A 22,589-nucleotide genomic window follows, 5' to 3' on the forward strand; every position below is an offset into this window, starting at 1 on the left:
AGGGCTTACATATCTAGAAATTTATCAGCACCTGCATTTAGTACATCACTTAACTTTGTGGAAACAGAAAGAAGTTTCAGAAAAACTAAATACAAAATGGCAAACGGTGGTAATCAAAATCTAAAGGTAAGCTCGGTTTAAAAACTAAAATTATTTCACATATAAATAACTTCACATTTTTACAGTGATGTTTCAGTGCTAGTAGAAACCAAATATTTTGGTGATCTGAGCTCTTTTTTTGTTTGTTGATGTCAAGAAAATGGCTTTTTAAAAATGAGTTATGTAGCATCTCAGCTACAAAAGATAATACCTAAAAGTCACACGATTTATTTTGGAATCACGGTTCCGTGTACACTGATCTCTGTATGTGTAAGATAATACCTGAAAGTCACACGATTTATTTTGGAATCACGGCTCTGTGTACACTGATCTCTGTATGTGTAAGATAATACCTGAAAGTCCCATGATTTATTTTGGAATCATGGCTCCGTGTACACTGATCTCTGTGTGTGTAAGATAATACCTAAAAGTCACACGATTTATTTTGGAATCACAGCTCTGTGTACACTGATCTCTGTGTGTGTAAGATAATACCTAAAAGTCACACGATTTATTTTGGAATCACAGCTCTGTGTACACTGATCTCTGTGTGTGTAAGATAATACCTAAAAGTCACACGATTTATTTTGGAATCACGGCTCTGTGTACACTGATCTGTGTGTGTGTCCTCCGTTCTCCATCCAGTCTTTTAGGATTGAGGGACGATGGAGCCTGGTCGTTAGGTCTCCACAGCCCTCTCTCCGTTGTTTTGGATTTTTCTTTTTTCCCCCTTTTCTCCTGCAGCCCGTTTGGTTACTTGGTATTGTACCAACCCGCTGCGCAGCTGCTGTGCTGACGTACCTAGGAGGTACCTCTTCCCTGCTTCTGCTCAAAGAGTATTTTTTTTTTGTCACTCTTGACAGCCATAATTCCACCCCTTAATTCAGTGCTGTGCTCAGCAAATGTCTTCGTGTGATGTTTTCTTCAGAGCACCAGTAGGCCGCTAGCCTGGCTCTGTGATCAGGCATCTCAAATGTGTCTGAGCTCTTCTCAGACCTGTGGCATACAAAGGCTAGCAGCTGCCACCGAGCTCATGTTTATATTTCTCTTCAAGATATGAGGAAAGGAAGAAGGAAGATATCTTAAGTTTGCTTCTGTGATGCTGTCATAACTCTGATTAAAACAAGCTCAGGGAGGAAAGGGTGTTTATCTTACACTTCAAGACACAGTCCATCACTGAGGGAAGTCGGGGCAGAAACCTGGAGGTGGGAACTGAAGTACAGAGGAACGCTGTTTCCTGGCTTGCTCCCCCGGCTTGCTAAGCCTGCTGCTCACATAGCCCAGGCCCACCTGCCCAGTGATGGCACTGCCCACTCTGGCCTGGGTCCTCCTCCATCAGCCAGCATTCAAGAAAATCCTCACAGGTAGGGCCACAGGTCATTCTAGTGGAGGAAGTTCCTCAGTTGAGATTCTCTCTACCCAGATGTGGCTAGGTTTATGTCATGTTGACAAAAATTACCTATGACATTCTATCCCTTGTCAACTTTGACACACACATCACTTTAAAACATAACCTTTCCTTTCTTTTCTGACCCCAAGAGCTCATGTTAATATCACAATATAAGTTTAAAAGTCTCAGCTGGGCATGGTGGTACACACCTTTAATCCCATCACTTGGGAGGCAAGGGCAGGCAGATCTCTGTGAGATTGAGGCCAGCCTAGTCTATGTAGCAAGTTCCAGGCCAGCTAGGGCTGCAGGGAGAGAACCAGGGCACAGTGGCCATCAGCAGTGTCCAACCTCTGGGGGCTCATCTTCTGGGCTCCAAAGGGCTTAGCCGGCCCACCCCTTTGCTTGGCTGTCCAAAATACCCACAGCTTGTGTCATGGGCTAAGGCCTTCTGCACATCACACCTGCCACTGCCCTTGTTGGTTGTCCCATGATCCTGGAGCCTCTAATATGTAAGGGTCTCCACTACAGAGGAGACGGCACCTTCACCAGTGGCTCCTCTGGTCTCCAGGTACTTCAACCCTGACACATGCTGCCAAGCTTCAGCTTCTCTCCTTGACCCTGTCAATCCTGGGGTCTCCACTGCAGCCGAGGCTGCGCCTTCACCACTGGTCCCTCCCGGCCTCTCTTCTGACCCTGTCCATGGTGCCACGCCTCAGCTGCTCTCCACACCATTCCATGCCTTCAAAACCAGTACAGTGTGGGAGACTTGATGCACTGCCAGGCTTGGCTATCAGCTCAAGATAGGGCCTCAACCCCTTCCGGGCCGCAGCTGACCTGGGAGGGGTCGATAATGTCTGAGAGAATTTTTCCAAAGTCCTGTATAGTCATTTTGTGTCTAATATTGAAACTGGAGATTTTCATTTCGTTAGAGAGAGGAGTGTAGGAAAACTGTGATGATAGTAATTGATTATCAGTGTGGCTGAACAGCTCCCACTTCAGGCATCATGCTGAGTAGCAGAGACAGAACTGACATTCAGAACTTGTGGTTTCCCTTGATCTCTTGTCATTAGTTACAACTGGCCATAGGTGCTTGAGCAAGCCTGTCATAGTCTCCCGTATGTACTTGACTCTTTGTGGCAGCATTCTTTTTGAAAATCTCACTAGTTTTATTTTCATGGCAGGGGGTAGATGAGGCTATGAAGGGAGATGATTGTGACTGTCACCCTGAATATTCACCACCACCAAGTGAGTAATTTTGTATATAAATTTGTTGCTGAGCTAATGTAATGTTACCCAGACTTGCCGAGCGTCACTTGTAACTCTTGTCGTCTTACTTACCTGCTCCCTTTCGCTCTTGCTCCTCTGTTGTATTTTCTCTTGCTCTTTTGCTTCATAATGCTTGTAGTCAGCTTCCCGTCAGCACGAAGCACTTCACAGGTAGGTCCTGAGGCAAAGGAGGTCCGTTTGGCTCAGTATTCTGAAAGTTCAAAAGGCATGCTGCCTGTGTCGGCTCAGTCCTCGAGAGGCATGAGGGTGGCCGTGTCAGCAAATGCGTATCAGAGCAAGCTACTCACATCTCCAACTAGAAAGTCATGAGAGAAAAGGCCAGACCAAGTCCCGTAGCTCCCTTCAGTTTACTCAGTGTGACATAGCCTCCTGTTAGGTCCACTTAAGGATGTCACAGCATTGCCCAGTTCTGCTCTCCTGAGGACTAAGCCTTTATACATGGACTTTAGTGATTAAACAACAGTAGTTCTGTGTTAAGATACTATTGAGAGGTAGGGGCATGGCCGAGTTGGTGTCCTAGGTTCTCTATAGGAATAAAATTGATAGAATATATATTAAAGGGACTTTATTAGATTGGCTTCTATGATACAGTATGGGTAGTCCCACGATGGCTGTCTCCACACTGGGACAGGCTGAGAACCTGGTAGCTGTCCTGTCCATTCGGCTGGGTGCCTCAGCAGTTCCAGTCTGGCCTGAAGGCCTTGAGGGTTCCTGGAGAGCCACTGGTCTTTAGTCCACGTTGAGAGAAGGAAAGAAGCCGGTTCTGGTGTTGATGGAGGATGGCAGTAGCAGCAGCCAAGGGGCTGAGGTGAGCAGACAGAACGTGAAGGTTCTCCCTGGGTTCCTTATGTTGCTGCCGCCAGAAGGCTCTGCCCACCTTCAGGGTGGCTCTTCTCACTTCAGATGACAGGATCAAGGAGATCCCATACAGATGTACCTAGCAGTTTGTCACTTAGCCGATTCCAGATCCAGTCAAGTTACCATAGTTGGTAACATGTTTTCTGTATAAGCAAAAAAATCTGAATTTGATCCCCAACACCCATGTAAAAGCCAGGTACAGTGACTATAATCCTAGCACTGGGTAGGCAGAGGCAGGAAGATGCCTGACACATGATGGCCAGCTGATCTAGCTGAATCTACAAGGACCAGGTTCAGTGGCAGACCCTGTTTCAAAAGGATAAGATGGAAAGTGATTAAGGAAGACACCCAAGGTTGACTTCTGGCCTCTACACACTAGAACACGTACACACTAACAGGAGACAGAACACTGATACTTACTCCAAATCAATTCTTCCTTCACATTATTTAATAAATTTAATTTTGGAAATCCAATGACATAATGGATGAGATGCATTGCTCTTGTCTTACCCTTGGTTTTCTTCAGGCCTTTGTTGTGCATTGAGCGTTTTCATTATTACCTCCTCTAACAACAAGAGTTCTTTGTTCTTAATTAACCATTTTTTCTTTAATTGGCCTCCTCTTGAAATTTTTATGACATTGCTTTTGACTTTTGAGGCAAGGTCTTACTCAGTAACCAAGGTGAGAACATGCAAAGTTATAAGCACAAACCACCACATTTGACTTGCACGTGTCCTTTATATATAAAATGATTTTTTTTTGTTGTTGTATCCTGTTTTTGCCCTGTTTAAGGATGACACCACGCCTGTTGAGAAAAGATGCTTGTCTTAGTCCATTCAGACTACTCTAACAGAAGAACCACCAACTAGGTAGTTTGTAGATCACAAACATACTTCTTGCATTCCGTAGGCTAGGAAGTCTGGTATCCTGGCCCTAGCACATTCAGTACCCAATGAAGGCTCCTTCCATGGTTTGTAAATGGCTGGGTTTTCTTATTTTTATTTTTTAGAGTTTTTAAAGTTTGATTTTTTTTTTTTTTTTCTTTCGAGAATGGGTCTCCCTGTTGCCTCAACTGAGCTGGAACTTGCTAGGTAGACCAGGCTGACCTTGATCTCACAGAGATCTATCTGCCTGCCTCCACCTCCTGAGTTCTGGAATTAGAGGCTTGTGCTACCACTCCGTTTCTGGGTGTTTCTTTGTTAAAAGGCCTGTCTCATTCAGCAGGGCGGTGCCTCTGTGGCCTGTTCACCCCCTTGAATATTGCTCGTTCTAGCAAGCTTTCAGTTGACACTCTTGGGCAACACAATGCCAGTACTTTTACTTTTGGCTAATTTTCATTAAGTTGTGTGTTCATTGCATGTGATAATTTGTGCATGCAGTAAGCATGTAAACAGCAGGACATTATTTTGTGGCATGAATTCCAGGAAGCAGCATTGTGGAGACATGACTATTCATGCTTCAGTTATGCCCTCTCTCCCCTTGTACCATATTTTGATAAAAATCCTACAGTAGGTTTGCATATTTCTCTGCTTCCTCAAACTGAGTCTAAGGAAGTAGGTTGTATTGATGGCTCAAGATTGTCTCACAGCAGTTGTCTACCTGCAACTTTCTGTGGTGTTCCTGTCGGGGCTGTCACGAGGTTGTTGCCTGTGCTGTTTGACTGTGGCACCTGCAGGTCTCTTTTCCTTTATTAGTTGGGGTTTTTGTTTGTTTCCTGTACAATGTTTTGCTTCTAGCATCTGCTCTGTCTTTGCTGCCTGTAGGTCCATCTTCTCTCAGGCTGTTTCCACATATCTGGCTACTTAGTGCTGGGCATTTCCATGTGGTTAGCATATTATTAAATATTAGAATTGGAAACTCACACAGTTATCCTAATGTAATTTTAACAGTATGTGAAATGTCTTTGAGAATAACACTTCTTGAAAGATGACATTTAAAGCACTGAGAGAGGAATCAGCATTTTGGTAATATTTCTGCTCAAGAACTAGTGTGATTCTCCATTTACTCAGTATTTTAAATGACCTTCAGTAAATACATTATTTTAAATATGAGTAAGACTGCTTTATTTTTAAAACATGATAATAGTATGTGTACCATAGTAACATTAATACCTACTTCCCAGCTGTCACCGTTTGACTCAAGTAAAGGACTTGAGGTCCCAGAATTATAAATTAAACCCCTTTGCTCATGCCCAAACAGCAAAATTCAAGTCAGAGCTCCACTGCCTTTCCAGAAGCTTCTCAGTTTTAAGGACATCGAAGCCAGCATTGATTGTTTTCCCCTTGTCCGACTTGGCTCTGTGCTGTCTCCCCAAACCTTCTGTCGCACATACCGTCCTTGCCTTACTAACTCTTCTAATACAGCTCTAACTTGTTTCTCCTCCGACCCCTAAAGAGGCAGCGATTTCTTCTGCCAGTGGAGTAAAGTCTGGGCTTTAGAGCTCGGAATCTGGAGTAATGGTCTGTAACACCCCACACCCCACCCCAACCTGCCTTTAGATCCCATTTCTGCTCGTCTACCATTGTGGAACTCTTTGGATAACACAGATAGACTTAGTATTGCTAAAATGAATGCCATTCTTGGGTTCAGACTCTTGCATCCAAATCCTGTGTGTTACTCAGCACCAAACTGTTGGCCTGGCATCGTTATCAGTCTAAGGTGAGGTTGGGTTTGTTTACTCAGCGGGTTAAAGAATCAGAAGGCAGGAAAAATTTCAGACCAGCAGAGAGAACAGGCAAACTATCATTGAAGGATAAAGAATCACATGCATACACCTAAAGAATCACACGTGTACACACACAGAAACATGAAACACTTCACAAGTGCAAAGAGGAAACCCGGAAACCAAACTCGAGTGTCCCCCAGGGACGATCTGGGTTTCTAAGGGGTTTAGTCCCTTACAAAACACAAACACTGCATGCTTGGTAATGCTTTTCCCAACTATTCTGGATAACATGATTTCTCCCTTCTGTGAGTTGTGAGATAAGTTAATTACCGACCGTGGAATTAATATGTCAGTAATAATGTGGTGTCTTCTGTATGGTGATTCGTGTTTCCTCTGGTCATAAACTGCCTGAGAGGTTGGGTATGGTAGTGCACATTTTTAATCCCAGCACTTGGGAGGCAGAGGCAGGCAGATCTCTGTGAGTTCAAGGCCAGCCTGGTCTACATAGTGAGTTCCAGGACAGCTGGGACTACAGGGAGACCCTGTCTCAAAAACACAAATAAATAAATAAATAAATAAATAAATAAATAAATAAACACACACATACATACATACATACATACATACGTACATACTGCTTGAGAAAAGGAACTATTGCCTCTATATAACTCTATAATCGGTGGCTTCTGGCTCTCATTGCTGCATTTGCGTTCACTGTTGCTCCGTTGGTTTTCGTGTCCCAGCGTGTGTAGGTCTTGTTGCATTGTCGCACACCTGGCTTCCAGTTTGCATAGACTTCATTTTTTATTCTCAATCTTGCAGATTTTTATGTGCTTCTTTCAGGAGGAAATACTTTTATATTCACAGGTCAGCCTCCAAAACATAAAGGAAAACAAAAATCCCGAAACAGTGACTCAGAAAAGCTGAGGTATGTTGTTGTCCTCTCTTACTTTTACAGGAATTTTAATGAAGATTGGGTTTATAGTTTAATCTGAGAGGACTCGACATTTTGGTAATATGTCTGTTCAAGAGCTGGTGTGATTCTCTGTTCACTCAGTGTTTTAAACGACCTTCAGTAAATACAGTGTTTTTAAGTAGGAGTAAGGCTGCTTCATTTTTAAGATGTTTCGTAGCACACACTTTTTTCTTCTTTAGTTCTAGCTCACAATTGACTTTACCAGTGGATCTGAAAAACATTTTGGAGAAACAGTTTTCAAAATCATCCAGAGCTGCACACCAGGTAATTGTGAAGATTTTTCCTATAGAAAAACCAAATTCTTTAAACAAAACATTTTCACAAGAATAAAATTATAGTACTGATTTAATAATTGCCAAGAAACCAGACTAACACTAATTTAAGTATTGACTTGATAATTGTTAGCCAAAGTTTTAACTAAATTGTTAATACTGTAGAATTCTTTCCCAAAGATTTAATAGTAATACGAACTTATTTCTTAAATATTTAAATAATTTAAAACTATTTTATTACTGGCTGTTTTGTCTACTGTAAAATCGTAAAAGCACCAACTTTTCCTTTGAATGATTTAACAGTATTCAGATAAACTTCATATGTAAACAAAATAAACTTTGTATACAGATTCTTTGACGTTTAATTCTTTAGTGATGAAAAGGGCGTCTTAGGGCTGGAGAGATGGCTAGTGGTTAAGAGCACTGGCTGCCTGTGGAGAGGACCCAGATTTGAATTCCAGCACTCACACGGAGGCTAACAAACATCCATAACTCCAGTTCCAGGGAATCCAGTGCTTTCTTCTGACCTCTGTGGGCATTGCACGACATGGGTGCACTTACATATATGCAGGCAATACACTCATACACAAAAAATAAAAATAAAATATTTTTAAAAAAGAAAAAGGCGTCTTAACATAAGATACTTACTTCAAAGTATATGGGTCATTTAAAAATGCAGTTATTTTATATTTATGTAAAAAATCATACAAGAGGTTGAAACATTTCCAATCATTTGCATAAAAGCAATTTTAGAACTAACGAGATTTTTTTTATTATGTGTTTCTGGTTTTACTGATTCCATGAGGACTTAAGCTTATGAAGATAGAATATCTCAGCGTGCATGAAAGTTACGTGGACTCACTTTTCATTCAGCCCATGGTATTTAGAGCTCTCCTCTGGTGAGAACAGAGCTTGGATCTGTAGTGAGAAGGTTCATTCTGCCTCTCTGGAGTGTCCAGTCCAGAGAATCCCAAGTTCTGTCGTATTGAGAAAAAGAGTTTCCAAAGAAAATGTCTGACATAGGGCTCTGTTTTCCCACATTAAGAAGCAGTTAAAATTGAATTGATTCATATAAAGCTGATAACTGATATTTGTGAGACAACATATTTTATACCCTTAAGCTCATATCTTAAATATGACTTTTGATTGTTTTAAATATTACAACAAACACCAGTTTTAGGCTATTCTTTTCCATGTGTATTTGAGGAAAAAAATCTCTTACACTTTGGCTCATTGGGCAGAAATCATCAGAAAACACTAGGGCTCTTCTTCCTGTTGGAATGACTTCTTTGAACCTTACTGTTAGGAACTTTGGATGCTAAAACATTCAGATTCTGTATTTTCTCCCCGACTGACTGGTATGAATACGTGGTTTAATGTCCCGTCTTATTCCTCCCGTCTGTATGGTACTTTGTCACCTACATTCATTGCTATACAACTAAAATACAGTATCAAAATATAATTTATGTGTATGTATCTTAAAATTGCAAAGTTTATTTTAAAGGTATCGTACATTAAGTTTTGGGTTTTTTGGGGGGGCTGTTTTGTTTTTTAGACAGGGTCTCCCTGTAGCCCACCTGACCTGGAATTCCCTATATAGACCAGGCTGGCCCCAATCTCACAGTAACCCATCTGCCTCTGCCTCCCAAATCCTGGGACTAAAGGCGTGTAACCACCACATCCATCCCAATTTTAGTTTTTTCTTTGTATCTTTCCTTTTGCATTTAACTTGTTGGTATCTTTCCTAATAAGTTTGTCTGGTTATATTTAAGTGGTAGTATGCAGGAGTGAAGTTAGTGATTAAAATATCGGTATGTTACATAAAATTAGTTTGTTTCAAGGCAGTATAGCAGTTGTTAAAACTCTGATAACAATCAGTACATAGATTGCTTGTTCTCCTGTCTCTTAAGGTTTTAGTCCCAACCAAACAATTACCTATTTAAGTGGTGGCTGGTCTTCTTTGTACATGTTGTTAAAACTTCAGAATACCATTTTAAGTCTGAAAGCATGAACAAGCTTAGCACCATGTCGAATAAAATGAACCACCTCTTCTTGTTGGGACAGTAGCAGAGATGTCAGAGTGAAGGTGGTAGAACAGTGTCTTTAAGCATGTGGTGCTAAGGAAGGCATTCAGTGAAGGAAGATGAGGCATTTTCCTGAAGACTATTGTTTATAAAATAGTGCTGTCAGTCAGTGAGGTGGCTTAACCATAGAGAGGACCGAATCCTGCAAGTTGTCCTCCGTACTTGTGTGTTCGGACACAGGCACACCTCCAACACAAAGTAAGCTAAAATTTTAAATATTACCGGTAAACTTAGCGTCTTAAATCCCAACAAGGTATAAATTTGGACTGCTGATAGGTTTTTGTTTTTCCTCCAGGATTTTGCTAATATTATGAAAATGTTGAGAAGCTTAATTCAAGATGGCTACACAGCCTTGTTAGAACAGCGTTGCCGAAGTGCAGCCCAGGCTTTTACGGAGTTGCTAAATGGTTTAGATCCTCAAAAAATAAAGGTGAGATTGGTGTATTATAACTTCGTTATCAATGATTATCGCCTCAGGTGAATTTAGAAGAGAATTAGACTTTAATGGGTAACAGAACTTACGCTTCCAGACGTGGGAAGCAAGTGTTAGTGTTTCCAATCAGACTTTCACAGTCAGTATGTAATCTGTACTCCTTGACCATTGCTGAGGTCTATTGGAACCTCCTGGCCTTTTCTTTTAAAAGGACTAAGTCAAGGATTTGGACTCCTTTCACTTCCATCCTTTTGTCCAGCAAGAAAGTAGCTTAAGCAAGGTTCTAAGAGCAGATGTCTTGGTACATCACCAGTTCCCCACTTGAATGCCAGAGAATGCAACAGAATTTGATTTTAATTAAAAACTCTTCTGATCTGTTACAAACTATGCCTCACTGTACTGAGACCTGATTCTGTGTTGTAAGTACCTATAACCGCTTATTGCACAGAATGTATTTCTAATCCTTTGTTAGTTAACTTAGTCATCAGCTATTGAGATGTTAATACGCTGTTTTTCAGTTCTCACCTAAATGATTATTCTAATACAGATTGACCAGTGTTGTGTTCAGATTTTTAACTAACGTATCTTTATCAACAGCAATTGAACCTCGCCATGATTAACTATGTACTAGTGGTTTATGGACTTGCTATTTCTCTGCTTGGGATAGGACAACCTGAGGTAAGAGGTACAACCAAGACAGATAACATGACGTTGATTATGGAAGATACTTAAAAATTGGGCTCCTGTTTTGGCTCATTTCTTCCTTGAGATAGTGAATCTTAACTTGGAGTGAGGGAGGCAGGCTGGACAATCTTGCAATGTTTCCGAGTTTGGCCTCAGACTTGTGACCTCCTTCTACCTTCTGAATACTGGGATATTTGTGGCTTGTTTGTTTTGCTCTGTTTTTAAAGAAAATTCTAGTAGAGAATGGTGGTTTATGCCTATAATCACATACTCGGGAGATGAAGCAGCAGTCTGAGATCTTACGAACATAGGAAGATGTATTCTTTACAAAAGACAAAAATTGTTTGTTAGGAGAAAGAGGCCATGCTTGGCCGTTGGTAAGAGTCTACTTTTTGTTTATATGAAAAGTAGAAAATTTAGCATATCATAGTAACGTAATGTCATAGGAACATAATGTCATAGCAACATAATGTCATAGCAACATAATGTTATAGCAACATAATGTCAAAGGGAAAAGGCAAGTTGGAGAAAATTGTGAGTACACCATTATCTGTACACAATAGTACTGTGTATTATTTACTAATACCTAGCAGTTTACAGTAGTAAAAACAGCAGGGACCATTTGTATATCAGACCTAGTAACCATTTTATTTATTGGTGGAAGGTGGAATGGGCTTGGGAGGTAGAAAGGAGATGTCAGTGTTGTGACATTGTGTTCTATTAGAAAATCCAAAGTAAGCATGATGTTAATAGCTCTTAGATCGGAGTGGTGAGGACTTCTGTACTGGATTATTTCTTGAGTATGGGCTTCCCATAACTGCATGTGATCTGCTGTGACTTCTTTGCCTTCCATTACTCATTCCTTCTGAGCATTCCTAGGATGCTTAAAGGCATCAGTTGGTTTTACAAGTTTATTCTCCATGGTCTGTAGTTTTCTATAAATGCTGAGATGCTTGCAGATAAGTCCAGCTTTTTGACATTGCAGCATGAGGCTGTCATCTCCACAGCTCACAGTTGAGTTAAAACAAACAAAAAACACAACTGGGCATGATGTCACACCTTTGATCCCAGCACTCCAAGGCAGTGGCAGGTGGAGGTCAGCCTGGTTTGCACAGAGTTCCAGACCATCTGGTTCTACAAGGGAGACCTTGTCTCAAAAAAAAGAAAGGATACATAAATAAACAAAACCACACATAATAAGACTCCTAATGTTTTAGCAGAGTTTGTAATTTTGTGTGTGGCCATGTTTATAACTGTTGTCTACATGAGCCGCAGGTAGATGTGCTAACCTGGGTTCTAAACTTCCCTAGTTAAATGCAAATTTTAATTACCACCTAATTCAAATAAATGTGTGTCACTCACTTGTAACAGTTGTTGGTACCCTGAGACTGGAGAGATGGCTCAGCCATTTATAAGCACTAGCTACTCTTGCAGAGGACCGTGGTTCGGTTCCCAGCACCCACATGATGGCTAACAACTGTCCCTAACTCCAGTTCCAGGGGAATCAGATGCCCTCTTCTGACCACTGTGGGCATTGACTACACAGGTACACCACCTACATGGAGGCAATACACTCATACACATTAAAAAATAATAATAATAAGTTAAAATTAAAATTAAAAAAAGAGTTCCTGGCACCTGAGGTTCGTTTTCCTTGTTCTTGATATGACAGTTGAAGTGTCTTCCGTCAGTGTCTACTTTCTAATAGATTTTTGGAGACAAGACATTCAATTTTTAATTCTTACCTTGATATGATAAAAATATGTTTGGCTTTATCAAAATTAAAGAAATAATTCATTGCATTTATGATTTAGTCTGTCAGGGGAGGGAGTGTTTCTATTTCAGCCTTCAGTTCAACCTTCCCTGACAACTCCTCCCTTCCCTCTTCAAAAGCTCAGACCTAGGGACTGGAGATATGGTGCAGCATTTAAGAGCACTGGTTTCTCTTATAGAGGACCCAGGTTCAATTCCTAGCACTTACATGGTGGCTATCTGAACACCAGTTCCAGGGAATCCGAAGCCGCCTTCTGGCCTCTATGGGCATTGTGGACATAGGTTCACTTAGCATACATGCATGCAAAACCCTTGTATACATAAAAGTAAAAAATAAATAAAAATTAAAAAGAAAAAGCTCAGGCTTTAGAATTTTTTTTAATGTAATAACCACAAGATTAGAAGAAGCATTTCATTACAGCTTTAACATATTCAGTAACAATTTCCAGAGCCAAGGATACATCTCTTTCAAAAATGGTTTTAAATTTTTAGGTTCACAGTTGAATTAATACAGTTATACAATATTGAGCTCAGTATAAACCCTGTAAGACATAAAATTGAATGAGTTTTCAACCTTTAAAGAAGATCTCCATTTCATTTTAAAATATGCTGTTTCCTACATTTCTAATGGTACTAACACTTAGATGTTTGCACATGTGCCTTTAGTCTCTATGTATCTGTTGCTAGTCACAGTCGGTTACACTCATATCCTCGGCACCTGAGTATGGATATAAAATCATCAGGTAGATTTCAATGGTAATGTTTATCACCTCTACTAATTAATATGAAGTAAATTTTTATGCTTCCTCCTCCAAAAAAAAAAAAAAAAAAGACTGATTTAAAAATAAACATTTAAAGGCCGGGTGTGGTGGTGCACGCCTTTAATCAGAGGCAGGCAGATCTCTGTGAGTTCAAGGCCAGCCTGGTGTACATAGTGAGTTCCAGGACAGTTGGAGCTACAGGGATACCCTGTCTCAAAAAGACCCTCCCCCCCAAAAAATTAAAAAGATTTTCACCAAGTAGTCCCTTTTACTTTCTTTTATAAAAATGACACATATGGGGGCTGGAGAGATGGCTCAGCAGTTAAGAGCACTGACTGCTCTTGAAGAGGACCCGGGTTTGATTCCCAGCACCCACATGGTGGCTACGAACCATCCTTAACTCCAGTTCCCAGGGAATCCAAAGCCCCTTTTGACCTCTGTGGCACTGCACGACATGGGTGCAGTCACATACATGCAGGTGATACACTCATACACATAAAATAAAAATAATAAATAAAATATTTTTTTAAAAATGACACATAAGAGCTGAGCGTGGTGGCACACACCTTTGATCCCAGCACATGGGAGGCAGAGGCAGGTGGATCTCTGAGTTCAAGGCCAGCCTGGTCTATATAGTGAGTTTAAGCTGGACCTGCTATGGGAAGACCCTGTCTCAAAAAAAAAAGAAATAAAATGACACATGATATTTTTATTAATTGAGAATTTCATACACATGCACAGTGTATTTTGATCATATTCACCCCCTACTCCCCGAACCCTCCTCCCCCAGAGTAGTCAGTTTCTTAAAGAGGCCAGCATTTCAGCAGTACAGTGCTCCTGTGGGCGCTTCTGAAATGCCTCCTTTGGCGTAGACCTCAGTGCTGCTTAGAAACTCTGTCTTCACCTTTCTTTTCAGTCAGAATGTGCTTATTATTATTTCTCTGAACTAAATGTGAACTTTGCCCCAAAATAAACTTTATCTAAAGCACAAAGGTTTTGCTTTGTTGGAAATGTTCAAAAGAATATAGTCTGAGCTCTTAATAATTTTTTCAAAAGGTAATTTTTAACACAAACATTCCTGTCTCATTCCACAAAGTAACATACAGTGTCACCAGATTGCCAGTCCTGCCAAGGGGCAGCATTTGCTACCATGTGTGTTAGGATGTTGTGTTTGTGCCCAAACCAGTGTTTTTTGTTTTTTTTTTTAATGTGTATAAATGTTTGGCCTGCATGTATGTAAGTGCATTGTATGCATGCAATGCCCATGAAAGCCAGAAGAGGGCTCAGATCCTCTTGAACTGCAGTTACAGATGGTTGTTACCTACCATGTCGGTGCTGGGAACCAAATCCTGGTACTCTTCAAGAGTAGCCAGTGCTCTTAACTGCTGAACCCCAAATTAGTTGTTTTTAAACCATGAAATCATACCTGTTTTTACTGATACCAGTTTTGGTAAACACTTGTTGGTTGATAGTCCCTTTTCAGCGGGATTGGTTTTGTTATCTCTGAATTTCCATATGAGTAGCCACATTGTTCAGAAATTTATGTAATTTACAAGAAATGAAATACTGAAGGTATAATTTTGCTACAGGAACTTTTTAAAATAATGCAAATCGTTGTTGTTTTCATTGCTTTTGAAGGAATTATCGGAAGCTGAAAACCAATTTAAGAGGATGATTGAACACTACCCCAATGAGGGACTTGATTGCTTGGCCTACTGTGGAATAGGAAAAGTGTATCTGAAGAAAAACAGGTTAGTAGAGATCATAAGTTCCAGGCTGATAACCTGCCTAAGGTCTTTGTAATAATGACTCGATTTTTGGAGGCTGCGCGTGTGTGTGTGTGTATCTGGTATGGGTATCTACACGTATAACTATATGGAGGTCAGTGATTGACTTTGGGTGTCTATTTCTTTTTACCTTAGTTTTTATTGATTTATTTTTATTTTACGTGTATGAGTGCTTTGCTTGCAAGTATGTTAAGTGTGCCACATGCATGCAATGTCCACAGAGGCCAGAAGAGGACATCTGATTCCCCTGGAACTGGAGTTACGGATGGTTGTTAGCTTAATGTGGGTACTGGGAACCTAACTTGGGTCTTCTGTAAGAACAGCCAGTGCTCTTAACTGTGAGCCATCTCTCCAGCCCCCACCTTATTTTTTAAATTAATGTGTATGCTGATAAATGTGCCATGCTGTGTGTGGAAATTAGAGGACAGATTCACGAAGTCAGTTCTCTACTTACCTTTATGTGGTTTCCACAAATTGAACTCATGCCACCAGGCTCATAAGGTGAGCACTTTTTCCTTTGAGCCTCTCTCTGGCCCCTCCGCCTTATTTTTTTAGACAGAATCTCTCACTGAACCTGTTTCTCGCTGTTTGAGCCAGATTTCACTGGACAGTGAGCCCCCAGGCTCTGCTGGTCTCTGACTTGCCCCCATAGCACTGGGATTAAACTTGGTTGCCACTCTAGGCTTTTATGTGGGTGCTGGGCACCCAAACTCAAGTCTTCATAATTACTCAGCAAATACCACTGAACCATCTGTGTAGACTGTAGTTGTTTTGCTGTCTTATGTGCACTACACTATCATAATTTACTTTGAGGAGCTATCCTTTACAAAGTATGTGTGAATTGAGGGAATATTGGACTGTGTGAAAACGAGAGATATACATATTCCATTCGTGAGCTGAGCATAAACTGTTTTCTCTGAACTGTGTGATCGTGGGTGTCCTTGCTGAGTTTAATGTGTGGCTGCTCTCTAGAAGCATCATCTCTCCATCTTGTCTTCCTGAATTCTCTGTGTGGCCTTAAGGGATATGATATGGCTTTAAAAACAAAGTCCCTGTCCCTGCTAATTGCACTGAGGCTGGCGCGATGGTGCACGCCTTTAATCCCAGCACTTGGGAGGCAGAGGCAGGCAGATCTCTGTGAATTCAAGGCCAGCCTGGTTTACATAGTGAGTTCCAGGTCAGTTGGGGCTACAGGGAGACCCTGTCTCAAAAAGACAAAAAAAAAAAAAAGTAATTATTGATAGAATATCATTCATAACATTTAATTATCTGTAAATTTTCAGCTAGTTTTTAGACATTCTTGGGATCACAGGTGGTCTTAGGGTATGCCTACAACTTCCTTACAATTAAAAAAAGATTTAAAGATTTTGTCTTATGTGTATGTGTGTTTGGCTGCATGTATGTAAGTGTGCCATGTGCATACTTGGTGCTCATGGAAGCCAGAAGAGGGCATTAGATCTCCTGGAACTGGAGTTACAAACAGTTGTTGGCCACCATGTGGGTGCTGGGAATCTAACTTAGTCCTTGAAAGAGCTCTTAATTGCTGGACCATTTCTCCAGCCCTCTTCCTTCTCTTAAACAAAATTTTTATTGCAGTGACCGTTTCCACTTAGTAACTTGTCAGATGTCCTCTTTCCAGGAAACGAAGTCTTGGTGAGCTCTGCTGTGAAATCATGCTCCATATCACATTTTAAGTACCTTCTTCCTAATTCTGCCTTTAGATTTCTAGAAGCTCTCAATCACTTTGAAAAAGCAAAAACTTTGATTTGTCGTCTGCCTGGAATTCTAACTTGGCCCACAAGTAACGTGGTTATTGAAGAGTCTCAACCTGAAAAAATAAAGGTAACTTTTTATTTCTTCAAACATTTCATGCAAGCTGTGCAAGCCCTTCTGCATGGTGACCCAGGTCCACCCACACTTCCAGAATGTATTCTCCTTTAAAGATAATGAAAATCACTGGGTATTTACTATGTACTGGTCACACACTTTCCATTTATCATTGATTTTCCTTATAGCAGTCCTGTGAGGTAGGTGCCATGCAATGGTTCCTGGTTTACAGATGAAGGAGATGAAGTTTACAGAGGTTGGATGATGAGCTCAAGGTTAAGCAGCAAGGAAGCAATAGAGCCGGAGTTTGAGTCCAGGCGTTCAGAGTGTACGTTTTTAAGTGTCACACTGTACTGGTTGTGCCTGAATGTGGGCTTGGCTTTATTTATTATAGTCACTGTACTTCTTTTTATTTGGGGGGGGGTGTCTTTTTGAGACAGGGTCTCCCTGTAGCCCCAGCTGTCCTGGAATTCACTATGTAGAACAGGCTGGCCTTGAATTCACAGAGATCTGCCTGCCTCTGCCTCCCAAGTGCTGGGACGAAAGGCGTGTGCCACCACACCTGGCTTATACTTCTTGATATAGTACTTAACTCAGAAAACAGGAATTTAGTGTCTGACCAAGGCCATAAGGATTCATTACTAAATCTGGAAAGATTAAATTACATGAGAATTTCGTAAGTTAGGTCTTTGCTTGTGGTAAATCCACCCATGCACTCAGAACTTGCTTTTGACTGAAGCATTCCAAAATCACAGGGTTAACTTTTACAACTCAATAATCAAAAGGTAATCTAATTAAAAGCAGCAAAGGATTTGAAGAGACATTTTTGCAAAGGTGGCCGGTTAGCACTGTGTTATCCGGGAAATGGAAGTAAAGACCATGGTGAGACACTGCTCTGCACCCATTTAGAATGCAGTGGGAAATAGGGAAATCAGAGCATTCATGCTTTGCTGGTTATAATGTAGACTGGCATAGTTGCCATGGTAAGAGTCGACCAGTTCCTCAAACGTTAGAGTCGCTGCTGTGTGCACAGAAAGGACAACATGTTCTCAACAGAACTTGATGTGAATATTCGTAGCAGCAACGTCTGTCATAGCCTAGAGGGGGAAACAGCTCAAGTGTCTGTTAAATGATGAATGGGTAAATAAAAAGGACTGATACACATGGCACAGCATGCATGAAACTTGAAAAGGTTATACTAAGTAAAAAGGAAACCAGACACAAAAAGCCACATGCATTCTTTTTATATGAACTCTCCAGTATGGGTGCTCTAGTTTGCTTTCAGTTGCTGTGACAAAACACTCTGACCAATACCAACTTTAGGAGGAAAGGGTTTATTTAGCTCACATCTCCCAGGTCACAGTTCATCAGGGAGCCCAAGGTAGAAACTCAGGGCAGGCACCTGGAAGCAGGAGCTGGAGCACAGGCCATGGAGGAATGCTGCTTACTGGCTTGCTCGCCTGGCCCCTGCTCAGCCTGCTTTCTTATGCAACACAGGCCCACCTGCCCAGGGGTGGCACCACCCGTAATGGGCTGGGCCCTCCCACATCACTCAACAATCAAGAAAATGTCCCACAGACATGGTCACCGGTCAGTCCAATGGAGGTGATTCCCCAACTGAGGCTCCGTTGATCCAGGTGTATCAAGTTGACACTAAAACTATCCAGCACAAAAGGCAATCTCTAGGTATAGGAAATGGATGACAAAGGGCTAGGCAATTGGTGGAAAATGATGGGACTGATAATTGATAATGGAGTCTCTTCTTGGGCAATGAAAATGTTCTAAATTTAGATTGTGGTAATGGGTCTATAAAAATTTGAGTATATTAAAAAACTACTTACTAAACTGTACTCCTGGGTGAACTGTTAGGTTAAGTGTGTCTCAGCAGAGCTCTCCCAGATCATAGCCAGAGATGGCTAGATTTGCCTCCTCACACAATTGGAGCATTGACATGAGTGCAGTTAACAGGAAGCCGGCTACCCCAGCACGGCGTGAATCCCTTGGGACTTCAGTAGCAGTGCAATAATTCCTGAGGATATGAATAGGCACAAGTACAGGGGCTGGAGGAAGTATGTGAGCAGGAGTGTTAGGGGCCTAGACCAAGTGGTGTTCAGAAAATGAGCGTTTTCTAGTTTCTAACTCAGGGTTGTCCTAAGGATTGCTTTTCCTCCTTTGAGCCCCTCCTGAATCTTTCAGGAGACTTCTAAGAGCTGTAAATTATAAAATGAGGTTTGATGATTATAATAGGACAAGACTTTGATGAAGACTAAAATTCTAAAACTTAAATTTTTTAAACCAAATCTGTATTGACCTTTTTGAAGGAAAGCCTTTTAAAAGTTGACTGGAGTTTGCTCTTAGCTAAAAAAGATTCGGTTATTCCTCTACCGACGGCAAGAGGTTATTGAAATCAGAAGCATTTTGACATGTCAGTGTTGTAGACGCATTTACTGTTTTGCCTGTCCGGTGCAGACGCTCTTAGAGAAGTTCGTTGAGGAGTGCAGGTTCCCTCCGGTGCCAGATGCCGTTTGCTGCTACCCGAAGTGCCGGGGCTATTCCAAAATCCAGATTTACCTCTCCGATCCAGACTTCAAGGTAAACAGTGGATTCATTTGCAAAAATGTGCTTCGAGATTAATTCAGAATCGGTTCTCTGAGTGGAGGCGCCCAGGTTCTCTGACCGGATGGCATTTTATTTCCCTTCACCTTCCCTCCCTAGGCTTTTTAGATCTTCATTGTGTCATATGAAAACTCAGCCATCAGAATACATGTTAGGAGTTGGGTTGGTGACCCGAGAAAACGGCCAACAAATTCCATGTTGTCCTCTAACCTCCAGAACCTAGGGGAGAAATGACCATTGCCATCTGAATTAGCCTCTGAATCTGGCACTTAATTGAATGATTAAGTTACTGGTTTATTTCAGAAGGTAGTAGCCACTCACTGACAGCTGTCTCTGGGTAGAGCAGATTAAATTATGTTTATACAACACGTGATACATTGTTAAGGATAACGCACTGCCCTCCTCAAATTCTCTAACCTCCACAGCTAGGCATTTTGGAGAACAAAAGTCTATCACTCCACATGGAGATGGCATTATGCCTACTTACATCTGCCAGGACATGCAGTGCCAGAGCGCACTGTCATAACATTGTGTGCCATGAGTAAGGAGGAAGTGTGTTAGCATATGTATCTTTAAATTGTGCTACTTTTTTTTTTTTGATCCCCAGGGTTTTATACGAATCAGCTGTTGCCAATATTGTAAGATAGAATTTCATATGAACTGCTGGAAAAAATTAAAAACAACAACTTTTAATGATAAAATTGACAAGGTAAGGCACAATAAGATTGGATTTTTTTTACTATGGTTGGATATTGTGTTTTTTCCCTCTGAAATTTTTCAGTAAGTCTTTAGCAAATACATATTCCTTCCTGAGCATCGTAGACATTAATTAGAAGGTTTTAGCTTTCAGCACTGATAAGGTAGGAAAAGTTTTTAAGATTTTTCATAGCTCTAAAGGCAGTAAATTGCTTAACTAACTTCTGTATTTTGATCATTATGATCAAATTAAATTTTTAATGACTGATTTTAAAATACATATCTTAAATTATACACTGTATTAGTCCTTAGGAGAATGTCCAGTTAAACACTTGAACATTTTGATGAAGAGGTAGTCTCAAAGTTTATTTTCTACCAAATTTGAACTAAGAAATCAACCTAAATTTTATATTGGTCATGTCTTGTGGAGGGAATTTTCTTATTATCAAGACTACTTTGAAAGAAGGCAGTTTACAATTTAATTTGTGTTCATAAACTTTTTTTCTGGTCTGTATAACCTGTGGACTTAACAAAAGGAAACCTTTGAGAGGAAAAATAAGGAGGCTGTGTTATTCTCTAGGCAGTGGGAATTTTCATGTTTCGTAGAAGCAGATTTTCCTGTAGTTGGAGATGGAGTGCTGTGACTCAGACTTGGAGAAGTGGGGTCACTTCTGCTGTGTGTGTCTTACTGAGTTCTCTAGCTGTCCCTTCTCCTTTAAACATCCCATGTTTCTAAATGCCCTAAGTTCATCAGCTCCCGATGAGTTGTGACAAAGTAACATACGACCAACGTCTCTGTCTTGTATGAGACATATGTCCCTTGGTCCCTTGGTTTCGTTCTTGTCCTGAAGTTTTCAGTTGCTGGCTGGGGTTGAGCTGTGGCCGCTCTGCTCTATGTGGCCGTGTTCTTTGTGGGTTTGTGTGTGGGTCCATGTTGAAGAGTGACTTTCCTGGAACATGTTCCTGTGTCAGGGAAAAGGAACAGTGGCCACTCAATGAAGTGTAAGCTGTCGCCTTGATATGGTACATGTCATGGCAGCTCACCTTGCGTTTACCAAAGTCAGTGACATACTGAGAAGTATACTCCTAGCAGGGGCTTTGAGGGTTTCTCTGAAGGAGGTTCTTCACTGTGCCTTGATGGTTCTTTGTGGTTATAATGATACAGATGTTTAGGTTTATCCATTCTAGACGTAACTTCCTTCTTTTAAATCAAAAAGGATTTTCTACAAGGAGTTTGCCTTACCCCTGACTGTGAAGGAACCATTTCTAAGATTATCATCTATAGCAGTGGTGGTCAAGTTAAATGTGAAGTAAGTATCTAATGAAGGAGAAATTTCAATTAAACTAATAATAACACTTGCAAAACAGTTTAAATTTGTGGAGGGTGTGTCATTTGGATCTTTGCATTGCTGTGAAACATTCTCACATTATTTAATTTTCTAAGAGGAGAAAGGTTATTTACATTTAGTTTTACTGTTTATACTGTATTTTGCTTTCTTTTTTAACTTTTAAAAAAAATTTTATTATTTTTATTTTATATGTACACGTGTATTGCCTGCATGTAGGTAAGTGCACCCATATGTCATGCAGTGCCCGAGTAGGTCAGAAGAGGGTGTCACATCCCCTGGGGCTGGAGTTACAGACAGTTGTTATCTGCCATATGGGTGCTGGGATTCGAACCCACGTCTTCTGCAAGAACAACCAGTGTTCTTAACCACTGAGCCATCTCTCCAGCCCCTTTCTTGCTTCTTTAAGCCTCTTCAGACTTTTTGGTGTTGGTGGGGTGGAAGATTTTAGGGAGCAGGAAAAGTATATTAAGAGATTATTCTGAACTTTACCACCTGGGGGTGACAGTGGGTAGCTGTGATAACATTTATAGTTTATGGGATCTTCTGTTGACTTGTAATTTTAAAAACTTTTCCCTCAAGTACGTCTGCTCATTTGTTCTTCTTAGTAAATTATTTTTTGAAAACTTCTGGACTTCAGTCTGGGCCAGAGCCACCTCACTGTCCGCTAGTGAATGTGCGCTGACTGTGTGCACCTCTAGAATACTGTTTCTTGTGGTTTTGTGCTTTGTGTCAGGGGAGTATGAGAAAAATTTTGGATGTCTTTGTTTTATTTAAAGTTTGAGCACAAGGTCATAAAAGAAAAGATCCCTCCAAGACCTATTCTGAAGCAGAAATGTTCAAGGTAAGACTTCAATAATCAAACAGTAGTTTTATGATGTCTCTTAGAATATAATTTTATTAAATCAGATTTCTAAGTTAGTCTGCTTTTAAAATTGTGTAGACAGATATCCAAATGAGTACTTTAAAATGATTTTATACATATTTGAAACTTTAAAAGAACTAGCCTATAAGAATAGTTATACAAAAAAATCA

At 40.7% G+C, this 22,589-nt stretch overlaps 1 protein-coding gene across 9 annotated transcripts in view; it reads left to right on the forward strand.

Annotated features, from left to right (window-relative positions):
- Window positions 1–22,589, forward strand: part of Ttc3 (tetratricopeptide repeat domain 3) — a 123,758-nt gene that overhangs the window by 40,509 nt on the left and 60,660 nt on the right. For all 9 annotated transcript variants that reach the window (XM_029556098.1, XM_008853034.3, XM_017803167.2 and 6 more), the window contains 12 exons: window positions 3–126; window positions 2,671–2,734; window positions 7,167–7,227; window positions 7,455–7,539; window positions 9,927–10,061; window positions 10,662–10,742; window positions 14,921–15,033; window positions 16,791–16,911; window positions 19,366–19,488; window positions 20,120–20,221; window positions 21,426–21,518; window positions 22,334–22,398. In XM_029556098.1, coding sequence (XP_029411958.1) covers window positions 3–126; window positions 2,671–2,734; window positions 7,167–7,227; window positions 7,455–7,539; window positions 9,927–10,061; window positions 10,662–10,742; window positions 14,921–15,033; window positions 16,791–16,911; window positions 19,366–19,488; window positions 20,120–20,221; window positions 21,426–21,518; window positions 22,334–22,398 — 1,167 coding nt within the window. The remainder of the gene's footprint in view (window positions 1–2; window positions 127–2,670; window positions 2,735–7,166; window positions 7,228–7,454; window positions 7,540–9,926; window positions 10,062–10,661; window positions 10,743–14,920; window positions 15,034–16,790; window positions 16,912–19,365; window positions 19,489–20,119; window positions 20,222–21,425; window positions 21,519–22,333; window positions 22,399–22,589) is intronic.

The sequence above is a fragment of the Nannospalax galili genome, unplaced genomic scaffold (assembly GCF_000622305.1).
Source record: "Nannospalax galili isolate Female #2095 unplaced genomic scaffold, S.galili_v1.0 scaffold447, whole genome shotgun sequence".
Taxonomy (NCBI): Eukaryota; Metazoa; Chordata; class Mammalia; order Rodentia; family Spalacidae; genus Nannospalax; species Nannospalax galili.